Source organism: Typopeltis vanoorti, chromosome 18, assembly GCF_054136105.1.
Source record: "Typopeltis vanoorti isolate ZY-2024b chromosome 18, IOZ_Tvanoo_1.0, whole genome shotgun sequence".
Taxonomy (NCBI): Eukaryota; Metazoa; Arthropoda; class Arachnida; order Uropygi; family Thelyphonidae; genus Typopeltis; species Typopeltis vanoorti.
The window spans coordinates 580,484-605,645 of NC_143566.1; the positions used below are offsets into that span (position 1 = coordinate 580,484).

Here is a 25,162-nt window from a genome sequence, read left to right on the forward strand (position 1 = left end):
GCTATGTGGAGGTCTCCTCTCAGTTATACAGCTTTGACCCTTAAGCACCCCCACAGACTTAAATTAACCAAATAAATCTATATTTAATTATTCAAACAAAACAAATTAAAATTGAATAAGTAAGTAAAAATTATTAAAATAAAATGAATACTTAAAAAAAAAATAGCAGCAGAATGTTCATTCCATGAACATTCTGCTGCTATTTTAATTTGTAGCCGCACAATGACGAGTAATAAAAGAGGGGTGAAGTGAAAAACAATATGGTTTTATTGCTTCTGTCTTCCCTTGCTGTTTTGTCAGATTTGAAGTGAACATGTATTGTCCACATGACCACATTTCAACCAATTGCTTGTTGTTTATTGATTTTTATTGTTAAAGGTTTTCCTCCTTCAACCAATTCTTCAGAAGTGCTAAGTAATACTTAGACAAAATGTTTTGTGAGTTAACTCCAATATTTATATATTTTTCGGAAATTGCATGAAAAGCAAGCTGACAATTGAGTTGAAATGCTAACTCTCTTCAACCGAATTCCAGTAATATGTGTAACTGCCATAACAGCATTCACTATATATTTAAATATATCTTAGTTTTAATACGTTTACGAATTTTAACACTTTCATTTGAATTTTATTGCTGACAAGCGAACTCACACAATCTAATTAATAACAATAGTTTTTAGTTAGATACTATGTTTGCTGGTGCAATATATGGTTTTGCTTGAGTCTATACATACAGCATAGTTTCTGTATGAGGGGACGTGATTTATCAATTAGTGTAGTTTTTTTCCCAGTTGTCTCTAGTTGCACTATTTGTTTGAGAAATATATTACACAGACTGCTTATACTTTACTCCCTGACATAATAAAAGTACTTGTTTTTCTTGCCTCTGCAATATAGTGGCTATTGGGGAGGGTGTGTTGTTTACCACGGGAGCAAGTTACTGTCGCCCTGCTCTGAATGTGTTTCAGCTTTTTTCATTTGCGAGGTATATGTGAAACTTTTTAATTTATTTTTTTTGAAAAGTAAAATCAGGGGTGAGAGTTATATGCGAGCAAGTACGGTATTTCAATTATGGATAAGTACATTTGTACCTTCTTTAAATGGAAAAATATCTCTGATGACAGTGATATACAAAACGAGTTTGTAACGACAGTTAGTGTGTAGTTTCTGAAGAGAAAGAGGTCTGTAACGAATCCACAGAAACACAGAATTCCCATCAGTTAAATTGCGATAATATTAATATGCTGAACAAAAGGAAAGATTTGCTGATTTGCTGGACACTCGACCAATGACATTTAAAGATAAATACAGTTGGTTATTTCGTAGGAACATTTTTCTGTTTTGTGACTTTTCTCCCTTTACGGTAATTATGCCTACATTATTGTGTTATTATTCAACAATTGTTTACAGGTTTGAATGTGTATATAAAGTCAATATCAACAGTAGCCTGATTACGAACGCGTGATGAAAGGGACGGGGAAGTTTGGAGCTTCCCTGGATAGTATTCAAAAGGTAAATACAATTGGTTATTTTGTATAGGACCCCGAAACTTATTAGTTTAGAATTTAACCACTGGGAAAAGGTTTGTGTCCACCTCAAAACTCTGAAACAGAATTTGGAAACATTTTCTGGATAACTTTTTATAAGAAATTGCTGTGATTTCACAATCCATTTCAGGCTTGCAGTCACGAGAACGACCTCTTGTTATCGAAAAAAGAGCAGCTAATTGAGCTTTCAAGTGACAGTGGACTTAAAATGCAATTCCGTGAACGTGGTTTGGCTCGATTCTGGATCTTGCCTTCAGTGCGAAGTGAATTTCCCGAATTATTTGAAGAAGTCGAAAATCGTCATGCTGTTTTCTACAACCTATTTTTGCGAGAAAAGATTTTCATTGCTCCTTCAAATAAAAACAAAATACAGAATTCGTCTTAGTGTGTGCCAATCTTCGACTGAAGTTGACCAATATTGAACCAGACATCCAGTAACTCTGCAAGGTCGAGAAGCTCATCCATCTCGTTAAAAGTAAATAGTAACATAATTATATCATTTTATTTATTTGTTTAATAAAAATTAAAACTTTGTTTTAACTTTTATCCACAAAATTTAATTTTTTATCTATATATCCGGCCTGGTTGGCCAACTCTCCAGCCAAAAGGCTGCGAGTTCGAATCCCGCCGTGGGCATGGATGTTTGTAATTGTCTGTGAAAATACTAGTGGCAGTGGTCGGCGGTAGACAGCATTGGTGTAGATGATGATTGTAGTTGTGGTTGGTGAAGACGGGGGGCTGTAGAGTAGGTGTCCTTCCTCGATATGTCTTTGGACTACCTGGAGATATTATCTAATAATAATATCGACAAGCTTTATATGTTCGTTGTGCATCACGTAGTTTGAATTTGGCACTTGGAAATTTTATATCTGTGACAAATAAGAAATTGCATTGGCATAATTGAAAAGGTACCCAATTTCTTCGACCCCTAAAAGACAGGACGTCCTTGTTGTCTATAATATTATAATATTAATATCTTTTAAGATTTATAATATCTTTATTTAGCTTGCAAAAAATATTTGTGTGCACCTTACCATTTTCTAAAATAATGCAAAAATCTGAGAGTGACCTCTTAATTGCCCTAAATTTTGTTGATGATGTTGTGGCTGTTATATTTCTTTTCTTCCTTCCTCTTTATTATATATATATATATATATATATATATATATTTGTATGTTTCACTACTCACTCATACACAGTTATTTCCCTTCTAGCTTCTGTAATAGTTTTCCAATAAATTTAGCAAATCAGCTATCACCCTCCTATCCTTAAACAAACTAAAATTCAGCCGCTCTTAAGTTTAGTCACGTGTAATTCTTTCATTCATAAGGGCTTTGTCTAAGTATGGGACAAGGCCTTAAAATCTAACCTCTGAGACAGTCCACCTGTTAAATATTGACGAATTTATATTTTGCTGCGCCAGCCAATTCATAGGATAGATAAGACTCTTATCCAAGGTGGCTCTCTCAGAGTATTGCACAGTGGTGAACTTTCTAACACTAATTCAACTAATCTCAATTCACTTTGTTTTTGCATGCAGTCGTGGTCTGGAAAATTGAACTATATTCATATATCCTTCCCGCTAGGTTCGATAATAATTTTATGAGTGGCTATTTGAATTCATAAGACAGGCTAGATTCAGGCAAATGCTATAAAACATATTTATTTAGGTTTAAAAGATATACATGAGAAAATTAAAGTACATGGTTAACTTAATCACTTTCCTAGTAAAATTCTGATATCATTACTAACACAAGAATACATGCATAATAACTAGATCCACAGAGTTTTTCTATAAACATACAAACTTCTGGCTTAATTCAACATTATCTTCAATCACTACTCCCATCTCACATACAGATCCCTTCTAGGGAGACATTCTTCAAAACAGGGACAGTCACTGCCAAATTGGGATAATCTCTAAAATTCTCTACAGCATGTCCATATACAAATTAACCTATAGAGTTCACTCAAATCTTTAATTGGAAATCAGATACTTTAACATTCTACGTTACCATCCCATGGAATGACCTTCTGTTCTATCATCAGCCTTGTCTGGACATCAAGGCACCTTTGTTCTGCGATTCTCCTGATCACTTACGATAACAGCACGGCCTGGTTCCCCGAGTCGATAAGGTGATGTGCCGCTCTGGAATTTCTCTGGTACCACAGGCACACATCTGGATTACCGGTCACTCGATATAGCTTAGCTACTCTGTTATGAAGAGATAGCTAGCCTTGCCTCGCAAACATCGATAGGCCTCTCATGACTTCTACGGCCAACCCGGAATCTTCACGTTGGCGTAGAGCACAGGAAATAGGAACCAAAAAGCTCTGTGTGGAGGAGCTTGACCCTTATATTCTTCCCTTTTTTTCTCGGAGATTCTCGCACTTAGCTACGTTTTTTACTGCACGGCACTCATCCACGTGCGCATGGTGTTCTTCCGAGAATGCGTTCTCGCTTCGCTTTCCTTATAATTTCTCTTTCCCTTAGGTCATACGTTATACTGAATGGCTAAAGTGTGACCCTTGGACTTTAGCTTACACTCAACTTGCTTTCATACAATACATAGAATGGGATACTCCACTTAAATTATAATCTTATATAAATTCTTCTATTTGACTCTGTACAAACGGGTTGTCTCACATTTCTTATGCTGAATATTTCCTCAGTTTTGTCTTAAAGTTATAATGTACATTTTTATTTCCTTGCCAAAGCACAACATTCTCTGTCTACAATTAAAGATAGTTGTTCCTGAATAAAAATAATCTTTTGTCCTAATTTTTGATTATTCAGGACACAACATGGCTCAATTAAATACCGTTCGTGAAACACCAGATTCTTCATTTAAAGATATTTACGATGAAGCATGTATAAAAGCCAATCATTTTAATATTGACATTAAAAAGCCAAGTACTTCATCAAAACAAACATTAAGGTCCATTGTTCCAGCCGATTCTGTAGAAAAGTATTTCAGGAGAACTATTTCATTCCATTTATTGATCAAATATTGACTCAACTTCATGAACGTTTCACTCAGCACCGCAACATTTTGAAATATATTTTTTTCTCTTCTACCAAATGGAAAAGATGCACCAACAGCAAGTGCAATGGAAGATTTTCGTCAATTGTGTGAATTTTATGCCTGTGATTTGCCTTATACAAATCTAGCAATTTTGAACACTGAATTTGTAGTTGAATGAAGTTGTAGTATAAGAAATTTGAAAAGCCATTTGCAATAGATCCATGTAAAAATGCCGTTGATGCAGTTTCAAAGTGTGACAAAATGATATATCCTAACATCTATAACTTATTAAAAATATTTGCAATGCTTCTGGTAACAACATGCATCAGTGAAAGGTCATTTTCTAACTTACACCTTTTAAAAACCTATTTAAGATCTACCATGACACAATCACGATTGAATGGACTGGCCTTTGCTATATATATATACACACAGAAAGAGAGAGATTAATGTAACCACGACTGAAATAATTCAAGAGCTTTGTAAAAAGAAAAGAAAACTGGATTTTATTCTTTAAATAAATTTTTATAATTACCTAATGAATTTTATTGAATGAATAAAATTTAACGAATTTTAGTTGAACGGATAAAAATATTTTTAATGCAAATTCATTGTTTTAAAAATATTTTTATCTGTTCAACTCACCCCTCCCCAAGATTAAATCCTGGGTGCGCCACTGGTCTAACCAAGTGCAAAAAAATAAACTTCCAACATTTTTCTCTAAATCCAGAGTAATTTAATAATAAGGTGGTACACCAGTTGGCAACTCGTATAGGGAAATATAGCCTCTCCATTGCTTCTGCCTTAGTATCACCACTCTGGGTCTGCCTTCCCACCGATGAGACCTCAATAAAGGTTGAAACCATTGTGGGTAGTGGCCCTTCCCTTAATGCATAGCAGTATACATGTTCGCAAGGAGATGTGCTTTGCATTATGGGAGATACCGAGACAAAGAGTGATGAGAGCTTGGTCCACCTTTGCTACGAGTTGCCAAAGATGTACCACCTTATCTCAGTCCTGAAGATATTTTCAGGTGCAAACTTTGTTTGCTTGCACTTGGATTAAATTAAATTTATTATAATCTAACCAAGTGCAAAATAAACTTCCAACAATGCCATATCATGCACTTGATCAATGATTTCTGGTATTGTTACACTTTTTGGACTCCCTTCACGTGGATCATCTTCAAGGCTTGTATGGCCACATTTGAACTCGGCAGCCAATTTCTTTTGGCATTAAATCTTCTTTTACAAAGAATTTTATAACCGCACGATACTCAGTTTTATCCATTTCAAGGGATACAGACAACACTTTTGCTTCAGACAGCTAAACAAACTACGTGATAGAATGACTTACAATTTCACATGGATGCTTATGACAGATGAAAAAAATTTAGAAATAAAATTGTGCCAATAGTGTCGCCATCTATGGTCGAGACCGAGAACTTTTCACACCACCCTCATACAACAACAACATTGAAGTGTTGACAAGTAATAGAGTAATTAGGAGGAAAATTGTTGGTAAGAGATTAATAATAATGTTATCTTAATCATGTAGAGCTGTTATACTCTTTGAGTTACATATCATAAATTTGATGATTATGACTCTAAAGTAAAGAAAAGGAATTTTGATGTCTTTTAAAAATCGAGTACATTACCTTTATTATGCCTCTACTTGTTATATATTATTTTTGCAATTTCATTAATGATTAGACTTATTTTAGGAAATTTCTTTTGTTTGCTAATGTCAATATATATGGATGTTTTAACTATATTTGTATTTAAATACAAAGAATACAATGCATAGGAATATATTAGTCCTTGTATTTAAATTTTAACCAAAAAAAAAATGCATTTCATTAAATGACTCATAAAAAAATATGTAAATACTTACATTTTTATTATTTTAGTTTTTTATATTTAACATTAGAATTTTGCATTCTTATACCCATTGTAATTAAACTGAATATAATATTTTTTTATTATTATAGTGCATTCCCTGATTTTTGTTTTACAAGGTATCATTTTTACCTTTACTCTGGATCCCATCCCACATGTTGCATTTATTTGCTTTAGCCTTTGCAGCCTTTTGTGAAAAATAGATAAAACCTGCTGGAATGCTTTATAGTGACACTGTGTAATTTTCAAACATAGCAGTTTTTGCCAAAGAATTTCTTTTAAGTAATCATTTTATATATCTGTAGATATTTTATATCTTTTGGTTTATATTAAACTGAAGTTTTACTTTAACACGTTATTTGTTTCCATAATTTTTATAATGAATTCTGATCACCGTGTAACCATGAAGGAAAGATTTTTTCATGCCACTTCTCACACAAGAGGCTGCAAGGCCTAGAACAAATAAATGTCATATATAGGTTTGGATCAAGAGCAAAGTAATCTGTTGATATTCTTTTTGAAGACCTGCAGTTGTAGTCTTTGGAAATAATTTATGGGAAAGGAGGCTGTTACACAGAACTGAGGTACATGTAATGAACAACAAATGGGAGTAGTAGGATGAGTGGAAAGTGTTGTCATCAGCTAAACTGAATCGGATTTGATGTTGATGAGAGAAGGTTGCTAATATCTATGAGGAAGGTGTTATATTGTGACAATTCTTCTCTTTATTTTTTTTCCTTTATATGTGTGTGTGTTCTTCTGCTTATATCGTTTATCCTTTTCACCATTATATCTATCCACACAATTTGGCCGATTCTTAGAATGATTACGTATATTAAATAAATTGACAAAGGATGGACTTCTGAATAGAGTCTGATCCTCAGCATTAATGGTCTGGAGTTACCTCCTAATCAGGTTCTGGCAATATTTTTTGTTCAAGCTGCGCCAGCCAGATCCCTAGGTTAGAAATTCCTTTTAACCAAGAAGTAATCTTCAGAAAATATACAAAGTAAATCAATCTATTAATTACTCCTTATATCAATTTTATCTATCTCTCTTAAAACACTTTAGATTGCAGTCTGGTCTCTGTCATATATTTCTCTCCCGCTCAGATTCAAATATTAGCAAGCAGTGCATTGGATTCAAATCAAGGCACAAAACAAGTTATGATAATCAAGATACGTTTATTAGATTCAAAAGATTACACATTTACATTAAAAAAAACGATAGGAATAGAGTTATCCCAAGTTATAAGGTTAGACTTATCAACTGTAATTCACATATCACATCTAAGAATAGGCTAATTTCACTACACAAAATTCTAGCTAGCATCCCTTAAATATCTTTACTATCTTACACATATTCTTTTAACATTCACATCGATAATTCTATAGATCATTACTTATGGCAAATTAACTTATGACAAATATTAAAGAAACAGCTATTTGGTTCTAAACACTGGTATCTAAAATCTCACTGTAGTCCTTCATACAAGTTTAGAGTTATATAACCTTATGTCTCATTTCTTCCATGACACATTATTCCGTTCTTTGTTAACAAAGGATTTATAAAGGGTTTTACATTACCACATTCCTTTAACTTATTCCGTCTATCCTTTCTTTATATTTTCCCTCCGAATGTTCGATCTCGTCCTTGCCGATTATAACTCACGGCTAGGTTTGGCCTTCTTTGTTCTGTCCTTTCATCGCATTCTCGACTGGAAACAGCTTGGATTGAATCGATCCACATGGACATGTGGTGGCCAGTTTCTTCAGGCTTACTCGGAAAAGTACCTAACATTTCTTCATCTATTCCTTCCCCCCAACATCGCAACACGACAGCAGAGAATAGCTGCCCACTATCGACTAGACCTCGAACTGGAACTCTTCCCGACTCCACCTGAACTTTCCAGCAACTCCAGATGAAAAAAACCTAAACAGCCTTGAACAGGGGGACAAACCCGTTTTATACCCCGTATCTCTAGCGCCCTCTTTTACCCAGAACTTTCTGCCCAACTCCTCTTTCATTCCTATCTTCCATACGATTGCTGCGTCTTCCAGGAAAAAACACTGTGCATGTGCCGTTCGCACGTAAGCAAATTGCCTTGGGCTACAATTTATCCGAGGTTGTCGTTAATGGACTTTGATCCTTCGTTATTATGCTCTAACATACATCTTTATAGAGAAACTTCTTACATTATAATCTTTTTACAAAAAAATGACATCTTTCACCTTTAATTAATATTACAAAGTTTGTATTAGTACAATTCTTTAAACAAAATTGGTATCTTCACTTATTTACAAGCATTTCCCCTTTTAGTTTTTTCCTTGTTAAATTCTGAATGAGATATTTCTTAGTAAAAATATTTTCATTCAAAATTCAACAAAGGGGGGGGTGAAATAACAGGCTGTTCTAAGGATGACGCAACATATAAGAGTGGAGGTTTTGGAGAATACCTTGAACAGGGACATGGACATGCTGAGTCAAAATTTTAGGAAATGAGACTTCACCAAGCATCACAAAAACAGAATCCTGCTGCTTCCATCTAAATAACTGACTGACTAGCTTCACTTTAAATGGGATACATCTACCTTATAATCCCAAGTCTCTTAGTGTTATTTTGGATAAAACTTTATCATATACTAAACATATTACAAATATAGCTTTTAAACTCGGAACAAAGGATATTGTTCTCAGCAAACTTGCTGATACATCTTGGGAACATATATATCCACTGTACGTGATTCTGCACTGGGATAAGTATACTCGACAGTCAAGTACTGTTCAGCTGTCTCTGGCTGAAAACAGTCACTATACAAGTAAAATCAAGACAGTTTTAAATCAGACAATGTGAATTATATGCAGTACTATTAGACCAGTGCTTCTATTTTGACTCCCCATTGTCATATAGAACTACCCCATATAAGGAGAAATTTTTATTTATTTGTGTGGGGTCCCCCCATTCCTTGACCTTCCCTTAGGACTGGTTGAGCCCTCCTAGTGAGGGATTAAATATGTTATGACTGTAGATCCGTGTATGTTCATGGGTAGTTTACCTGTTCTGAGGGATGAAAAACCCTCTACCTCTGTAAGAGACCAGATAAAGATCCCTCGCGTCATGGACAGGAATCGAACCCAGGTCTTTTCAACCAAAAGGCTTCATCAATACTGACTGAGCTACAGAGGCTCTTATAAGGAGAAATAGGAACTTACTATGAAATATTGGAAGATGCATCTCTTCCTATTCACCATGATATAAATACTGTATTCATTTGATCAAAATCAAGATGTCCTCCAGTTGTATATGTCACAAAACTTGCTTTTGGTAATTACAAACCAGCTGCATGGTGCTCAGAATGGATTGATAGGGCTCCAATGCCATGGTAGCCTCTCAGTGGTCAACATCTTGCATATGAGATTCCTCGTGACACCTGGGAAACTCACAATAGAGTACGGAGTGACTATGGTAGATACAGTTACTCGCTCCACAAATGGGGAATGTGGACCTCTTCAGCATGCAACTATGAGGCAGAAAACCAATCTTCTTATCTATCGCATCCATCACCAACAAGTACCCACTTAGAGCATTTAGAGGCAGTTCAGTGGCTACAACATTTAGATCTGAAAATTTGATTTTTGTTCTTATTTTGTAACTTAATTTCTTTTTCTAAATCTTTTATGTTTTGCATGTGTTTGTGTGATGCCATAAGCTGAATAAATGAAGATTAAGGAAAGTTAAGAAAAGAAAGCTCATTGTTCTGGAGTAAATTTGATTCTTGGATGAATGGAATTAATTTTGTGAAGAAAACTATCTAGGTGTTGGAAGGAAGAATTCAAATTTCAAAGATTTCATAACATGATGAAACCATATTGAATGTTTGGTAGAAAAGGTGGTAGGTATGTTGTTTTCACGTGTGGTGCAAGTGATATCCCTTAGGCCAGTTGTACTGTAGGATCTTCACTATACAAAACAGTGAAACAGTATTCTACAAGGTCACTTCTGGTAGTACATAGGAGCAAACCTCGTAGTAATAAATCAGGAGGCTTCCCAACTGACTAGCAAAACATCCTGCTGTCACACTCTTCCAAATCATGCTTGGAAGGAGTCTAAGTATGGTGATATACAAGGGGAAAATACTTTTTTGGTTTTTGTTGAGCCAACTCAACAAAAGGGGAAAAAAAGACAAGGAAAACCACATCCAGACTATCTGTCAGAACTTAAACCGATTATGCATAAAAACAGAAATGTGCATTTTCAGGTACATATTTAGAAAAATTGTTGATGATAATGATATAAAGAAATTATGTTTTGGGAAAATATATAAAAATATTTGATGCTTCTTTCACATCTTTCCAAATTTTAATATCCAGTATTAATAGTTCAAGTTTCACTTATTCCATCATTTGTATAAAAACTAGTTATTGTTCTTGGTAATTCATTTATTTCCATTTTATGTTACTGCAAAAAAAAAATAATAATAATAATAAATACATAAAGAAATAATTCAAATAAAATAAAACACATAGTGTGTTTTATTTGAATAGCTGGTATTTATACCTGATTTCTCTTTAAATATAAAAATTTTATGATGCATGCATATCCTTGCTCTTATTAATTGTACAGTATTCCATTACAACATAGTCATTATCAACAGTACAGTTTGTAATGACCAGTATGTCTCATTACACTAAATGAGTTAAAATATAAAATATTTACAATACAGTGGAACCTCGGTTGTCGAACAACTCTCATCTCGAAAATCTGGTCCCGAACAAGCAAACCGGCAACTGCAGACTGAGATTACAGTAGGAGAGCGTCAGTTACACCGTAGCCTATGCTCAGTGCAGACACCTGCTGGAATTTCGAGAATTAATTAATTAATTTAAGACACCTATTGTATATTATTATTATTATAAGGTGCCTCCATGGAGTCAAAAGACTCATCATGGGAGACCTGACATTGCATACTAACCATTATTCACACAATACCTGTCATACTTTCCCTTAAACTCATTCGCATTCTTGAATCTGCAGTGCCTTTTCTTGATGTTCTTTGTGTTTTATGGGTTTTTTTAATAAATTATTATTAAATAAGCCATCATGGGCCAAAGAAGGATAGTGATAGCAGCAAAGCAAAAAGAAAAGTTGTTAGAACCACGATAGAGGTGAAAAAAGAAATCATATCCAAACATAAAAATGGCGTTCATGTCTCAGATCTTGCTATATGCAGTTCGGTATGGCGAAATCAACGATCTGTACAATACTCAAAAATAAAGAGGCGATCTATTTTTTTGTCTATATTTTATCTATTTATTTGTTTATTCTTTTTGTGTAAGATTCTATGCGTTTTTCATTGTTTTTGTATACGATTTTATGCATGAAGTACTGTTATAAAGGTTTAAATAAGCAATCATCTGGGGCTCGGGAATGGTTTAATTCATTTTACATTAATTCTTATGGGAAAATGATTTCGATTTTCAAACAAATTTGTTTCCGAATAGCCTTTAGGAACGAATTATGTTCGACAACCGAGGTTACACTGTATCAAGAAACATGCCACAGAATCAGTATGCTGTATATAAAACTGACAGTTAAACTTCACTTATGATTTATTATTATTAACAAATTAAAAATGCTCTCCCGACATGTACAAGCAGATGACTGCATTTTTCAATCCCTAAATATTGGGAAAGGTTAATGAAGCATCCAATAAAGTCTAGTTAGAAATGTCTATAAACTATTATTACAACTCTCTTTCTTGTTTCTTCTCCAAAAGATGTTCACTCATTATCTATACTTGTAAGTATAAAGAATAAATTCTCAGTATAAATTCCCATATTTTTGCCAGTCTGGAAGATCTGCATCAGATAAATCTTCAGGTCTGCTTCCATAATGTTTGCAATTTTGCTTTGTTTCTACACTCCAGTGATCAACTTTCTATTCTTTTCCATCCAACAGGATTCCTTGCTTCTCCTGTCTGCTATTTTGTACAGACAGGAAGATGTGTGGATTTACTTAAAAGAGCACCAAAATTACATTCAGTTACCGTGAGGGTGATCAATTAGGTCTTGCAGTTGTACCATTTCTGTGAGATAAAGAGTTCATTAAAAAAGAAAAATGTTACATCAAAATAAAGATTAAATAAAGCTTTGAAGCTCTTATTCATCAATAGAATTTAGAGAGCTTAAAACTGTTTGTTTACTGCAGTTATTCTGCTTAATGCCTTGCATTATTTTCTTAATTAATCTCTCCAACATTAATTTTAGTTTAATGTTCTTTAAAATCTAATGGTATTACAGATTTTAAGTTCTTAATGCAACATGTTCTAACTCGGGATTATTATTATTTTTATTTTCTGTTTACCTATGTTAACATTGAGATTTTGAAAGAAACTGGACTGAAGGTTTTTAAAAACTATTGTTTTTAGCTAATAAGGATAAGACTCTCCCAAATTTTAGTAAAGAAAGCTGTCATTATGATTCAAGTTGGAGCAATGTAGTACAACTTCAGCACACTCTTTGAAAAAATGATCATATTTGAAACAGCAGTATAGTTGACAAGTCATACCAGAAGATTCTGTAGTTCAGTGTCAACTTCATGCTGTGCTAGACCAAACCTCTTAGGCTTATTATAGATGACATAAGATTGTGTTCCTGTAGTCTTTTCTTCAGCAGAATCCACAGTAAAAGAGACAACGATCACAAGAAACTTGGATATTACCAGGGAGGGATAAAGGAGATGGTTTATCCTTGGAGAGAAGCTCACAAAGAACATTCTGGTTACTAAACACAGCATCAACCATTTAGCACCAATAAGCAAAGCAGTGGTGTATCAGTAGATTTTGATCATCTAACCCTACTAAATTTTACTTATCATAAATTTCTTAGAACTGTGTTTGTATTTTATGAGTTTGAATTATTTAGCCAACCAAATTCTATTCTTATTGATTTAAACCAATATACAAAATGATGGTACAACATGACAAAATTTCATGCCAGCTTGGGCGTTGCCAGGGAACCAGGGCGAACAGCGAAAAGTCAGCTACTGGAACAAATCTGAAAGCACACCCCAACTCAACATCACCAGAGTTAAAGATCGGTACTATCAACATAAGAAGCCTGAATGGCAAAGAAATGAAGCTAGCTGAGGAATTAGATAAGTACCAAATCGACATAATAGTGGTGACTGAAACAAAAAAAGACAAAAACTGGTGAGATCTTTCTGAGCAATAAATACAAAATGTTATATTCAGGAAATGACAATCAGGGAAAAGAAAGAGTAGCCATAGTATTCAACACTAAATACGAGGCTAATTTTCTTGAATGGCAGGCAATTTCAAGTAGAGTGATGTGGGCTAATATCAGAATGAAGAATTGGACAATCAGACTTATTTGTGTGGTCCCACAGAAGGTTCTACTAAATTAGAAACGGAGGAATTTTTTGATACTTTAGAAAAAGCAACTGACACAATGAAAAAGGAAAAGTTGGTCCTTGTTGGGAATCTAAATAGCAGATTAGGAAATGATTGTCAGACATACAAAAATATTTTGGGAAAATTTGGAGAAAAGAGCAAAGCAAATAATAATGGCAAATACCTTTTGGATTTCTGCTCAGGACATGGACTGGTTATTACTAACACCATGTTCCAACATAAAAATGTGCACAAATTCACATGGAGTGAGAAAGGCAAGGAATAAGAAAAGTCTCATTGACTATGTTATTGTTGAGGTGATGTTTTCTTCCTGGTGCTGGACACTAGTGTACAGAGGATTTGAAATTGGAAGTGATCACTATTTAGTCTTGAGCAGGATAAAATTGAATTTCATATTGAAAAGAATAACATGTAAGAAAGTTTTAAAGCGAATAAAAGTTGAGCAGCTCTCAGATGTGAGCTGTAGACTAAAATACACAGAGATTATTGAAGAAATGATGGAAGAGTTTGAGAACAAGAATCAAACCTTGGAGATTCAATGGCAAACTCTGAAGAAAACATTGATTGATTGATTCTGCCATAGAGGCATGTGGTGAGGTTGTCTGCAAGGATAGAAAAATCAGAACTCCCTGGTGGACACAGGAACTTAAAGAGGCAGTGAAGGAAAAGAAGAAAGCATATAAAGAGTTCCTGAGAATACAGAGAGAAATGTAAGAAAACGAAACACTGTGTAAAACTAGCTAAACAAAAGTCATGGGAGGACTTTGGCAAGAACATAGAAAATAAATATTAAGAAGGTGGTAAGATATTCTGGAGGTTGTTGAAGAAGATTAGAAATGGTGAAAAGAGTGCTGTAAAAGGAGTTAGAGATGATAAAGGTGGCATGAAAATGGGAGAAAAAGATATCCTTGAAGTATGGAGAAATTACTTTGAAAAATTGCTAAATGAAGCAAGCAGTGATAGCACAGTGATAAAAAAACACTCAACAGGCATACAGTCAGGAATACATATAAATACTTGAAGTAGAAAAAGCCATCAAAGGCTTGAAATGTGGAAAGGCGGCAGCAGTAGATGATATTCGACCAGAAATGCTCAAGTATGATTGGAGTAGAGCTCTCATAGTACCCATATATAAAAAGGGAAATAAAACTGAATGTTTGAATTACAGAGATATTTCCCTACTGAGTGTTCCTAGCTAGATCTATGCAAGCATACTTAAGAAACGGTTGAGAAGAATTGTGGAAGGAAAGCTTGCTTGGTGAAGAACAAGCTGGATTCAGGCCAAATAGAGGCTGTCAGGATCAGATCTTCACTTTACGACAAATAGTTGAGAAAGCATGGGAATATATCAAAGAACTGTATTTAAGTTTTGTCAATCTGGAAAGGCATATGACAAGGTGCCAAGAGAGAAGCTATTCAATACGCTACTGTTATATGGTGTCAATGGGGCATTATATCAAGCAATGCTTAGTCTTTATTTGAGTTATAAGTCAGCAGTTAGAATTGAAGGAAGTACAGGAAGATGGTTTAATGTTAAATCTGGTGTGAGACAAGGATGTACATTATCCCCTGTGTCATTCATTATCTATATGGATCACATTATGAAGGAAAGTGGTATTAAACATGATATGAAAATTGAGATGTTAATGTCAGCTCTTTGCTTTATGCGGATGATGTTATACTTCTAAATAAATCCTCTACAAGTCTGCAAGATTCTCTGACTAAATTGAATAGCTGTTGTAATAGATATGGTATGAAGGTCAGCATTAAAAAGACAGACAATGAAAATAGGTAGAATTGTTGAAAATTACTGAAAATTTACTGTGGATCATTTGAAAATTTACTGTGGATCAAGTAAAACATTTCAGCTACTTAGGTATGATTTTTAGTGAAGATGGTAAATTAAATATGGAAATAGACAAATAAATAACAAAGAAATAACAAAGCTGGTATGGTTAGGAAGTCAATTGAATAAATTCATATGGAATAAGAGAGAAATTAGTCGGAACACTAAATTAGCTGTATACAAGACAGTGTTCAAACCAGTTTTAACTTATTGATCTGAGAGCTTGGTCAGAAGTAAAACACTTGACCAAAGAATAGAGGCCGCAGATATGTGAGTGCTGAGAAAGATTAGAGGCGTGAACAGATAGCATCAATCGCAATATCATATTAAAAACAAGGATATTAGGAAAGAACTTGGCATTGTCAGCATCCAGGAATGCGTTAGCAGAGCTAATCTCAGGTGGTATGGTCACTTAAACAGAATGGGCAAGGAAAGATTAGCAAAACAAGTGTTCTCTGCCAGGTTGTCAGGAAAACCACCTAGAGGAAGACCAAGATATAGGTAGATTGATACAGTACAAAGTGCTTTAGACGATAGAAATATAAGATCTGATAATGTTGGAGTCTTGACAAGTAACAGACTGATTATATCTCATTTCAATATTTATAATACAACACAAATTTGGCTGAATGTGAAGTTTCCATTATAAAGTATGGACTGACATAGGGGCAGGTCCTCATATTACGTTTACTAAGTAAGGGGTTCAGAAATGTATATATAAAAAATATAACAAACTATATTGTTTTAATTTAATGTACATAGGTATTTCTGTAATTTGAATCTCTTTACGGGCAGGTCCTCATATTATGTTTACTAAGTAAGGGGGTTCAGAAATGTATATATAAAAAATATAACAAACTATATTGTTTTAATTTAATGTACATAGGTATTTCTGTAATTTGAATCTCTTTACAGTTTGAGGAAATTTTCAAGCCATACACCAAATACTGCTTAAACCAAAGCCGTTGCACTGAATATATCAAGCAAAAAAGAGCAACCAGCGAACTTTTCAATGCTTATCTTACAGTAAGTGCATTTTAGTTTATAATGAATTATTGCATTTTTATGATTTTATATTTAAGCTTGTTATATATGTGTGTGTGTATAGAATATAACCATAATTTCTTCTCGTAGACAAGCTTATACGTTGGTTATGCATTACTAAATCACTTAAGGAATTGACAACGTAGATACGAGTATAAATTAAATTACACTGTAATAAATATTTCCGATATTTCGGCAACGTAACGTTGCCATCTTCAATAAGGAACTTACAAAAAAGGCATGTGCACGTAGGCACTACAACACAGTAACTGAGAATGAAGTGAGGAAGCTGTTGTTCTCCTAAAAGTCCTAATGATGCCTCCAAGAATACCTAAGTAGGTATTCTTGGCCGTTGGGCTGAAAGTCTGCTAATGTAAACCTCTCAGATTTTGGCCAGTCTCGTGCAACCAATTTTGTTGAGGTTTGGAGAGTTTCTTAGGGCTGAGGCTGATTCTATGAATAGTCTTTCGAATTTTAACGCTACCATGCTACGGTATATTATAGTAGCTTTTTTCCACCGTATTCTGTGGCATGCATCAAGAGCATGGTCTGCAAGACCAGAGTGACTGTACTTGTTAAATCGGATGTAGTCCTTGTGTTTCTGATATTTGCTGTCCTGCCTGTTTGGCCAAAGTAAGACAGTTTACAGCTGCAAGGGACCTGGCATACCCAAGGGGAAGTGGTTTGGTCTTTAGTGGAGCGGATAAGGGATGCCAGTTTTCTGTATGGTCTGTAACAGGAGGTCAAGTCATGTTTTTTTAAGATTTTGGTAATTTTTTCCAAGTTGCCTCACATGTAGGGAATGGTGATGGATTTAGAGTATCCTTGTTGTGAATGGGGAGGGAGTTGTGGTTTACTGGTTTCATCATTTTTTGTATTTGGAGGGGGCGTAGCCATTGGCTGAGAAAGTGTTGAGGATGTGATTTAGTTCAGTGTTTAGGGCCTTGTCGTTTGAACAGATTAGTTTTGTCCTGTTGTATAGTGTCTTCACTACTCCATATTTTGTGAGGGGGGGGGGATTTGTTGGTGAATGTACCTGCCTGTATGGGCAGGTTTCTATAAACTGAGAAAACCAAGGTTCCACCAAGCTAGTGGGTGACTAGTGTGTCTAGGAAAGGGAGGCTGTTGTTTTCCTCTTTTTCCAGAGTGAACTTGATTCTGGGATATTGGTTGTTTAAGTGTGTTAAGAAGTAGAGGAGTGTATCAGAGCCATGTGGCCAAATAGCGAACACATCATTGACGTAGTGAAGCCATATGGTTGGTTTTTGTGGGGCAGAGGCTAAGGTTTTTCTTCAAGGGTTTCCATAAAGAAATTGGCCAAGGGTGGGGAGAGTGTACTCATTGCTGTCCCTTCTATTTGTTTGTAGAATTTTCACTGATAAACGAAATAGCCTCAGTTCATTGTGAACTGAAATAGGGCTGAGATATCGGGAGGAAATTTAGCTTGGATTAGCTCTAAAGTTTCCTTGAGTGGGACATTTGTGAATAAGGAGGAGATGTCAGAGCTGACCATTATGTCAGTATGTTGGAGTGTTAGGTTTTCTATGCTGGCTTTGAAGTGAGCTGAGTTTTTTGTGTGTGATGGTGTGTTGCCAGTATAGTGTGTGTGAGCACTTTGGGCAAATTTTTAGCTAATTTGTATATGGGGGAATCAATGCCATCCACTATGGGACGTAATGGCACATTTTCTTTATGTATTTTTTGGAGCCCATAAATACGGGCTGGGTGGGAGGGGGGGGTATAGAGTTAAACGGTCTTAATCTGTTAGTAACTTCTACAGGCCAAGTAGTGACCTTCTTAAGGTGCCTGTGAAGTTTTCTGATTTGTGAGTTGGTGGGATTGTATTTGATAGGGAGGTAAGTAGCCCGATCTAATAGAAGAGCATTAAGCTTGCCTGCATAGTCCATTTGGTTAAGTACTACAGTTGCATTTCCCTTATCCGCTTTGGTGATAACTATTTCTTTATTATTCCTCATTTCCTGCAGAGCTTTATATTTCTTATTGGATATGTTGGTTTTTGGTGGTCTTGCTTTGAAGAGAACACAAGTTACATTCAGTCTTACACTGTTGGCGATTTGATTCGGGAGGTGGCAGATTCCACATTTGATCTGGATCATTATATCCTCACTAGGTATTTTTCTGGGAGCAATGGCAAAGTTGTGGCCACATGAAAGCTTGTTGAGTGCTTCAGATTTCAGGGTGACTGAAGAAAGGTTGATTACGGTGTTGGTATGAAGTTTTGGATTGAAGGTCGAGTTCTTTTTTAATTGTGATAAAATTGAATAAAAAAGAACTCCACCTTCAATTCAAAACTTCCTACCAACACCGCAATCAACCTTATTTAATTCAATCTTAGGACAGCGAATATCAGAATTTCGGAACACCAGGACTACATCCAGTTTCACAAGTGCAACCACTCTGGTCTTGCAGACCATGCTCTGGATACACGCCACAGAATACGGTGGAAGAAAGCTACTACAATACACCGTAGCAAGTTAAAATTCGAAAGACTATTCATGGAATCAGCCTCAGCCCTAAGAAACTCCAAACTTCAACAAATTTGGTTGCATGAGACTGTCCCAAATTTGGGAGGCTTACATCAGCAGACCTTAAGCCCAACGGCCAAGAATACCTACTTAGCCCACTAGAGCAGCGCTTCCCAAACTGGGTGCCGTAGGTTTTGTTGAGGGGGGGCCCATGAAATAATGAAAACAAATTTAAAATGTTTTAAGACTAAGTAGATTTTTTTTATTTTAAAAGAAACGTATTTAACTTTGATTATTTCTTTTTTGTTATTTTTTATATTTTAATGGAAAAATTTACGCATTGGTGTTGGTTCACAAACTTTGCTTCCTGCATATTTCGGCGCTTAATGAATATTAGCAAATATTGCTTATTCATATGTTTCATTTCAAAGCAGTGGTTAATTGTATTTACTTTGAATGCTCTCCAGGGAAGCTCCAAATCTTCTTTTCCCTTTCATCACGCGTTCGTAATCAGGGACTGTTGATATTGACTTTATATACATATCAAAACTCGTTTTATATTATCACTGTCATCCGAGCTAGTTTTCTGTTACTAATAAAAGTTTCTCATATACTTCACATATGAAAAAAAGCTTAAACGAGTTTATGTGGGGAGATAGTAACTCGCTTGCAGTGGTAAACTACACGCCCTCCCTAACAGCCACTATATTGCAGAGGCAAGAAAAACAAGTACTTTTATTATGCCAGTGAATAAGGTATGAGGAGTCTATGTAATATATTTCTCAACAAATAGTGCAATTAGAGACAACTGGAATAAAAACACACTAAATAATGAATCGCATATCCCCTCATACAGAAACTATGCTGTATAGACTGGAACAAAACCATATGTTGCATGGGCAAACACAGTATCTAACTAAAAACTATTGTTATTAATTAGATGTGTGCGAGTTCAATTTCCCAAGGCAGCAATAAAATTCAACCGAATGTGTTAAAATTCGTAAAAGTGTGAAAACTAAGTGATATATATATATATATATATAAAATGAATGTTATGGCAGTTTCACATATGGAATTCGGTTGAAGAGAGTTAGCATTTCAACTCAATTGTCAGCTGTGCTTTTATTTTTCGGTTGCGCGATCTTTTGTTAATACTGCACCAATCATATGCATGTTTTAATAACCTGCCTTTGCTGTCTGCTTCGAGTTAGGCTTAATTACCTTAAAGGGAGAAAAGTCACAAAAGAGAAAAATGTTCCTGGTCCGGGGATTCTCTTATTCATGTAATATTCACTAATTTCATGTTATCAGTCTATGGCGTGCCAGTATCGGTAAGTGGCGATATTATTTGATCTATTCTACGTTAAAAAATTTAACCCTGAGATGGATAAGTGGCTGATACAAGATTTTAAAAAATTCCCACGAACAATCAGAAGAAGCAGAAACAGACTCAAAAAAAAAGGACAGTTTTTCATATTTTACCAGAACAGCCCACATCGTCTTCAGAACCAAACGGTAAGAGGCAAAAAATGTAATATATGCATTTGATTTTTGCAATATTCACTGTGTATGTTTTGTATTGAATATAAATACAATAAATATTATAATAATATATCTCTCTATTATGGTTTTTTTTTTCGAGGGGGGGGGGGGCGTGAAATATTTTAATTTTTGCAAAGGGGGCCCTGACATCCAGAAGTTTGGGAAGCACTGCACTCATCAGGACTTTTAGGAGAACAATAGCTTCTTCACTTCATTCTCAGTTACTGTGTTGTAGTACCTACGTGCATGTGCCTTTCTTGTAAGTTCCTTTTGAAGATGGCAACGTGATGTTGCCGAAATATCGGAAATATTTATTAAAGTTTAATTTAATTTATATTCTTATGTACATTGTCAATTCCTTAAGTTATTTAGTAATAACCATAATTTCATTAGACATCAGAAGATTCCATGTGGACACTCTATACCTCAGTGATGCAGCACACAAATTCTTGTCATGTTTTCGTATGCTATACTTTTCTTGAAACTTCAAAGGCTGTTTACACTATCTATCCATTTTGCTAAAGGGGTCTGTCACTTCTTTTCCCCAATACTTTATCTGCTGTTACTGTTCAGAGTAATTCTCCTTCCATTCTTAGTCTAAATATGCCTAACTATTTTGGCTTTCTTCTTCTACCAGTATACTTAAGAAGTCTGTCCTACTGATCCTCTCTAGGTATCTGTTGTATCTATAAGTTACTACTGAAAAATCAGTAGTAACTTGTAGGTCAGCTTTCTGATTGTTGCTTTGACCATTCCTTGTATTATTATTCTGATGGATGTAGAAATTTTTTTTTCTTCATTAAGACACTTGTTTCTCTGGCTAGACTTCCTTCAAGAACCAATCTTAGTTTTAAATAAATTATACTTGACAAGAAATTATATTCTTGTTTGATTTTATCCAAGTGTAAGCAAACTAAGTTTTTCACATCAGTTACTTTAGTATGCCATAATACAAAGCGCACTTACTTTTGGATGTGTGTATTGCTATTCATTATGGATAGGGTCACTACCTAGTCTGGTTTAGACTTTTGAGGGCCCATCAGTGGGAGCCAGATCTAGGAAAAAACATTGGATATAATGTGTAAGTCATATGTTCCATACACAAGTAGTAAAAAAGATGTCTTGCCTTATCATTAAAATACTCTGGATCAGAGACAGTTATAAAAAAGTGAGAATCTTTCTACACGCTTACTCTTGTTAGGGTTAAGTTTAAGTTCTCTCCCCTTTCTGATCTCATTCTGGCTTTTCGTCATCATTACAAAGGAGTACAGCATCACCTTGCCATCATGTATTGGAATGCTAATGCATCTATCACCTGTGTTAATTTCTATCTTCAGCTCTTGCAAGGAGAAAGTAGGCACATCCCTGTCTATCTAAATCCAATCCATGCTCCTAGTTACCTCTTGCTCACTGTACAAGTTAGTTATCACCATTTCTGGTTCAGAGTAGAAATCCTCTTGGGACCATTGAAAGATATCATAAACATGAATCATCAAAGGAGCAACTCAGTTATAGGTGTTTTTTGTTTTTCAATTTATTATGCAGAGGTAGGAATTCAAAGATTATAAACTTAAGCGGATAAAAATCCTATGTTGTTATATAGCCAGTAAGTGAAACTCAAGATCAAGAACTACGATCTATACGAGTTTCAATGCCGAAAGACTATCGGCAAAGGCAATTCGAAGCAAAGGTGGAGCAAGATCCCTCACTATATTCTTGATATTCTCTCATAATGTAAAACACAACTCCTAGGAGATGTAATACTGTCATTACATTATGAGGAGAGGTCACTACCCAGACCGGTTTCAACCTTTTTTGAGGTCTCATCAGTGAGTAGGTAGACCTGGAAGATATCAAAGATTAGTGAAAAGAACTTGCATACCTTCACTATACGAAAGCCAGAAATTTCTATTAAGTTGCCAGAAAACTAGCCGTTTGGCTTTTCATTTTAATTACAAAATATAAGCACACCTTTATGGCTTTCGTATAGTGAAGGTATGTAAGTTCTTTTTGGGATTGGAACTCAATCATTGAGTTCCAATCCCATATATCTCCAGAATTTCAAAACCAATTTCAAGAATTTTGAAGAAATATCTAACAGCTACTTATATTCCTATTAATAAACTATACACTTACTTCCCATCTTCTAAAGATAAACGCTCAATTATGTCTCTTCCTGGTGTATACCAAGTTCCATCGTTCCATCTGCCATCTTTCCTACTTTGGACAAACTGGATGTTTAATAGAAAAAAGAATACAAAAACATCAATCTTATATTCTTCACAACAAATCTGATAAGTCTGGATTGGCGCAACACAGAATAGAGACAAACCACAACATTCTCTGGTCTGAAGCACGCCTTCTACACAGATGTCAATATAAATTCAAACCTATTTAAAGAGAGTGCCGAGGCCTTACTCTACTGCCCTAACTTGAATAGGAATGATAGCCATTCCTTGTCAAAAATATGGGAAAGTTTAATTCAGATAATACATTATTTTTTTCAATTAAGACCGTCTAGATACTACATCTCTCTAATATCTTTATTATGATATTATAAATTAAGTTTTTTTGTATGATATTGTAAATTTATACATGTAATTTATTCTGTACTCTTATGTTTACCTTTCTTCAGTGAAACGATTTCGTGATTAGTGATTTAACATCATGCGGTTCATTCTAATTATGAATACTGTTTTTTTACAAGGTAGAAACCTTGTAAAAAAACAGTTTTCTGTTAAGCAATGATGATAGTTTGTTACTTTCAAACTGAAATATCTAACAGTATATTAAATACTTCTCTGGTGTTTATGTGTAGATAATTCATAATGTTCTATCAAGAAGGGTATTTCTATAACTAAAAGGCAGGTGATTATGACATGCTTAGGAAGAAGCTTAAATCTGTACCATGGGATATAGTTAAGGATCATCTAGAACAGGGGTCAGCAAACTTTTGAGATGAAAGAGCCAAACCTGTCCCTCACAACAATTTAAAAATTATTCGAGAGCCATAAATATATTTTTACAAATAAGGAAAATTTAAAGTAATATTATAGTAAATTTATAGTAATATATAACAAGTTATAATATTAATTATATCTTTATTAAATGAAGAAAAAATCACACAAAAAATTGCTCTCATTGGTTTTAATCAGTGTGGGCAATGCGTTTGCATTTTCTTACCCCTCTCTTCCACTCTCTTTCCATGCTCGTTTTCCCCTCCCTGACATCGCACATCTTAGTGCCACGAAGTTTTGCGAGACCTATAAAACAATTGAAATCCCATTATGTGAATAAAATCCTTTAAAAATTTTATAAATGAAACTATGATAGTTTTATTTTCATTTTCAATTTTACTTCAGAGCCACATGTACGTACCCAAAGAGCTGCATGTGGCTCGCGAGCCGCAGTTTGCCTACCTTGAATCTTGAAGAAGCAGTATTAAATTGTATATGTAGGGTAAGGAGTGTTAATTGGGTAGGAGTTAGATGGATGAATAATATCATTGAGCATGAGTTGCAGAAGAAGAAAATGCTGTGGAGGATATATAAAGAAAAAGGTGACCAGCAGGCAAGGAAGTTTAAAATCAGATTATGAGAAGAATTCAAATGAGCAAGCCAAAGGAAATCCCAAGGAGTTGTTTCGTTATTTGGCAAGTAAGAGGAAGAATTACTATGTAAGATTAACATTAATGAGTGATGATGATTACAAGGAGACAGAAGCTGATAAAATAGTTAAGTTACTGTGTGACCACTTTGCAAGGATATATCATCCTAGTGAGGTTACTGCCTTAACCTCTGTGACAGACACTAATGTGGGAACAGAGGTGGAAGAATTGGAGATTTTTAGGATATTGCAGAATCTCAATGTAAATACAGTTGTGGGATTAGATGGGATATCAGCTAGGGTTTTGCAATGCCTTTGACTAGGCTGTTTGATTTAAATCTCAGCTCTGGTAGAGTTCCAAGTGAGTGGAAAGAGAGCAAAATTATTCCTTTGCATAAGGGAGTTTCTAAAACTTCAGTAGCAAATTATAGACTAATCAGTATCTCACATGTGGTGGTAAAAGTACTAGAAAAATTGGTAAAAAAAGAGAATTCAAGAATGGATAGATAAAAATATGATACTGTATGAGGGTCAACATGACTTTGTGATGGGTTGGTCATGCCTTAGTAATTTACTAACTTTTTATAACATAGTAACAGCTGTGTTGGAGAAAGGAAATGTGTACACGGTGATTTTGCTGGATTTTGCAAAGGCATTTGACAGAATACCACATGGAACTCTGTTACATAAATTTGAACAAATGGGATGGATAATGCACTGGTTAAGTGGATAGGG

General features: G+C 34.8%; 1 protein-coding gene across 3 annotated transcripts in view; it reads left to right on the top strand.

Annotated features, from left to right (window-relative positions):
• The window catches only part of LOC150096456 (pleckstrin homology domain-containing family G member 5-like), a 322,023-nt gene that overhangs the window by 101,179 nt on the left and 195,682 nt on the right, over positions 1-25,162 (top strand). For all 3 annotated transcript variants that reach the window (XM_090408400.1, XM_090408402.1, XM_090408401.1), the window contains exon 6: positions 16,665-16,775. In XM_090408400.1, coding sequence (XP_090264526.1) covers positions 16,665-16,775 — 111 coding nt within the window. The remainder of the gene's footprint in view (positions 1-16,664; positions 16,776-25,162) is intronic.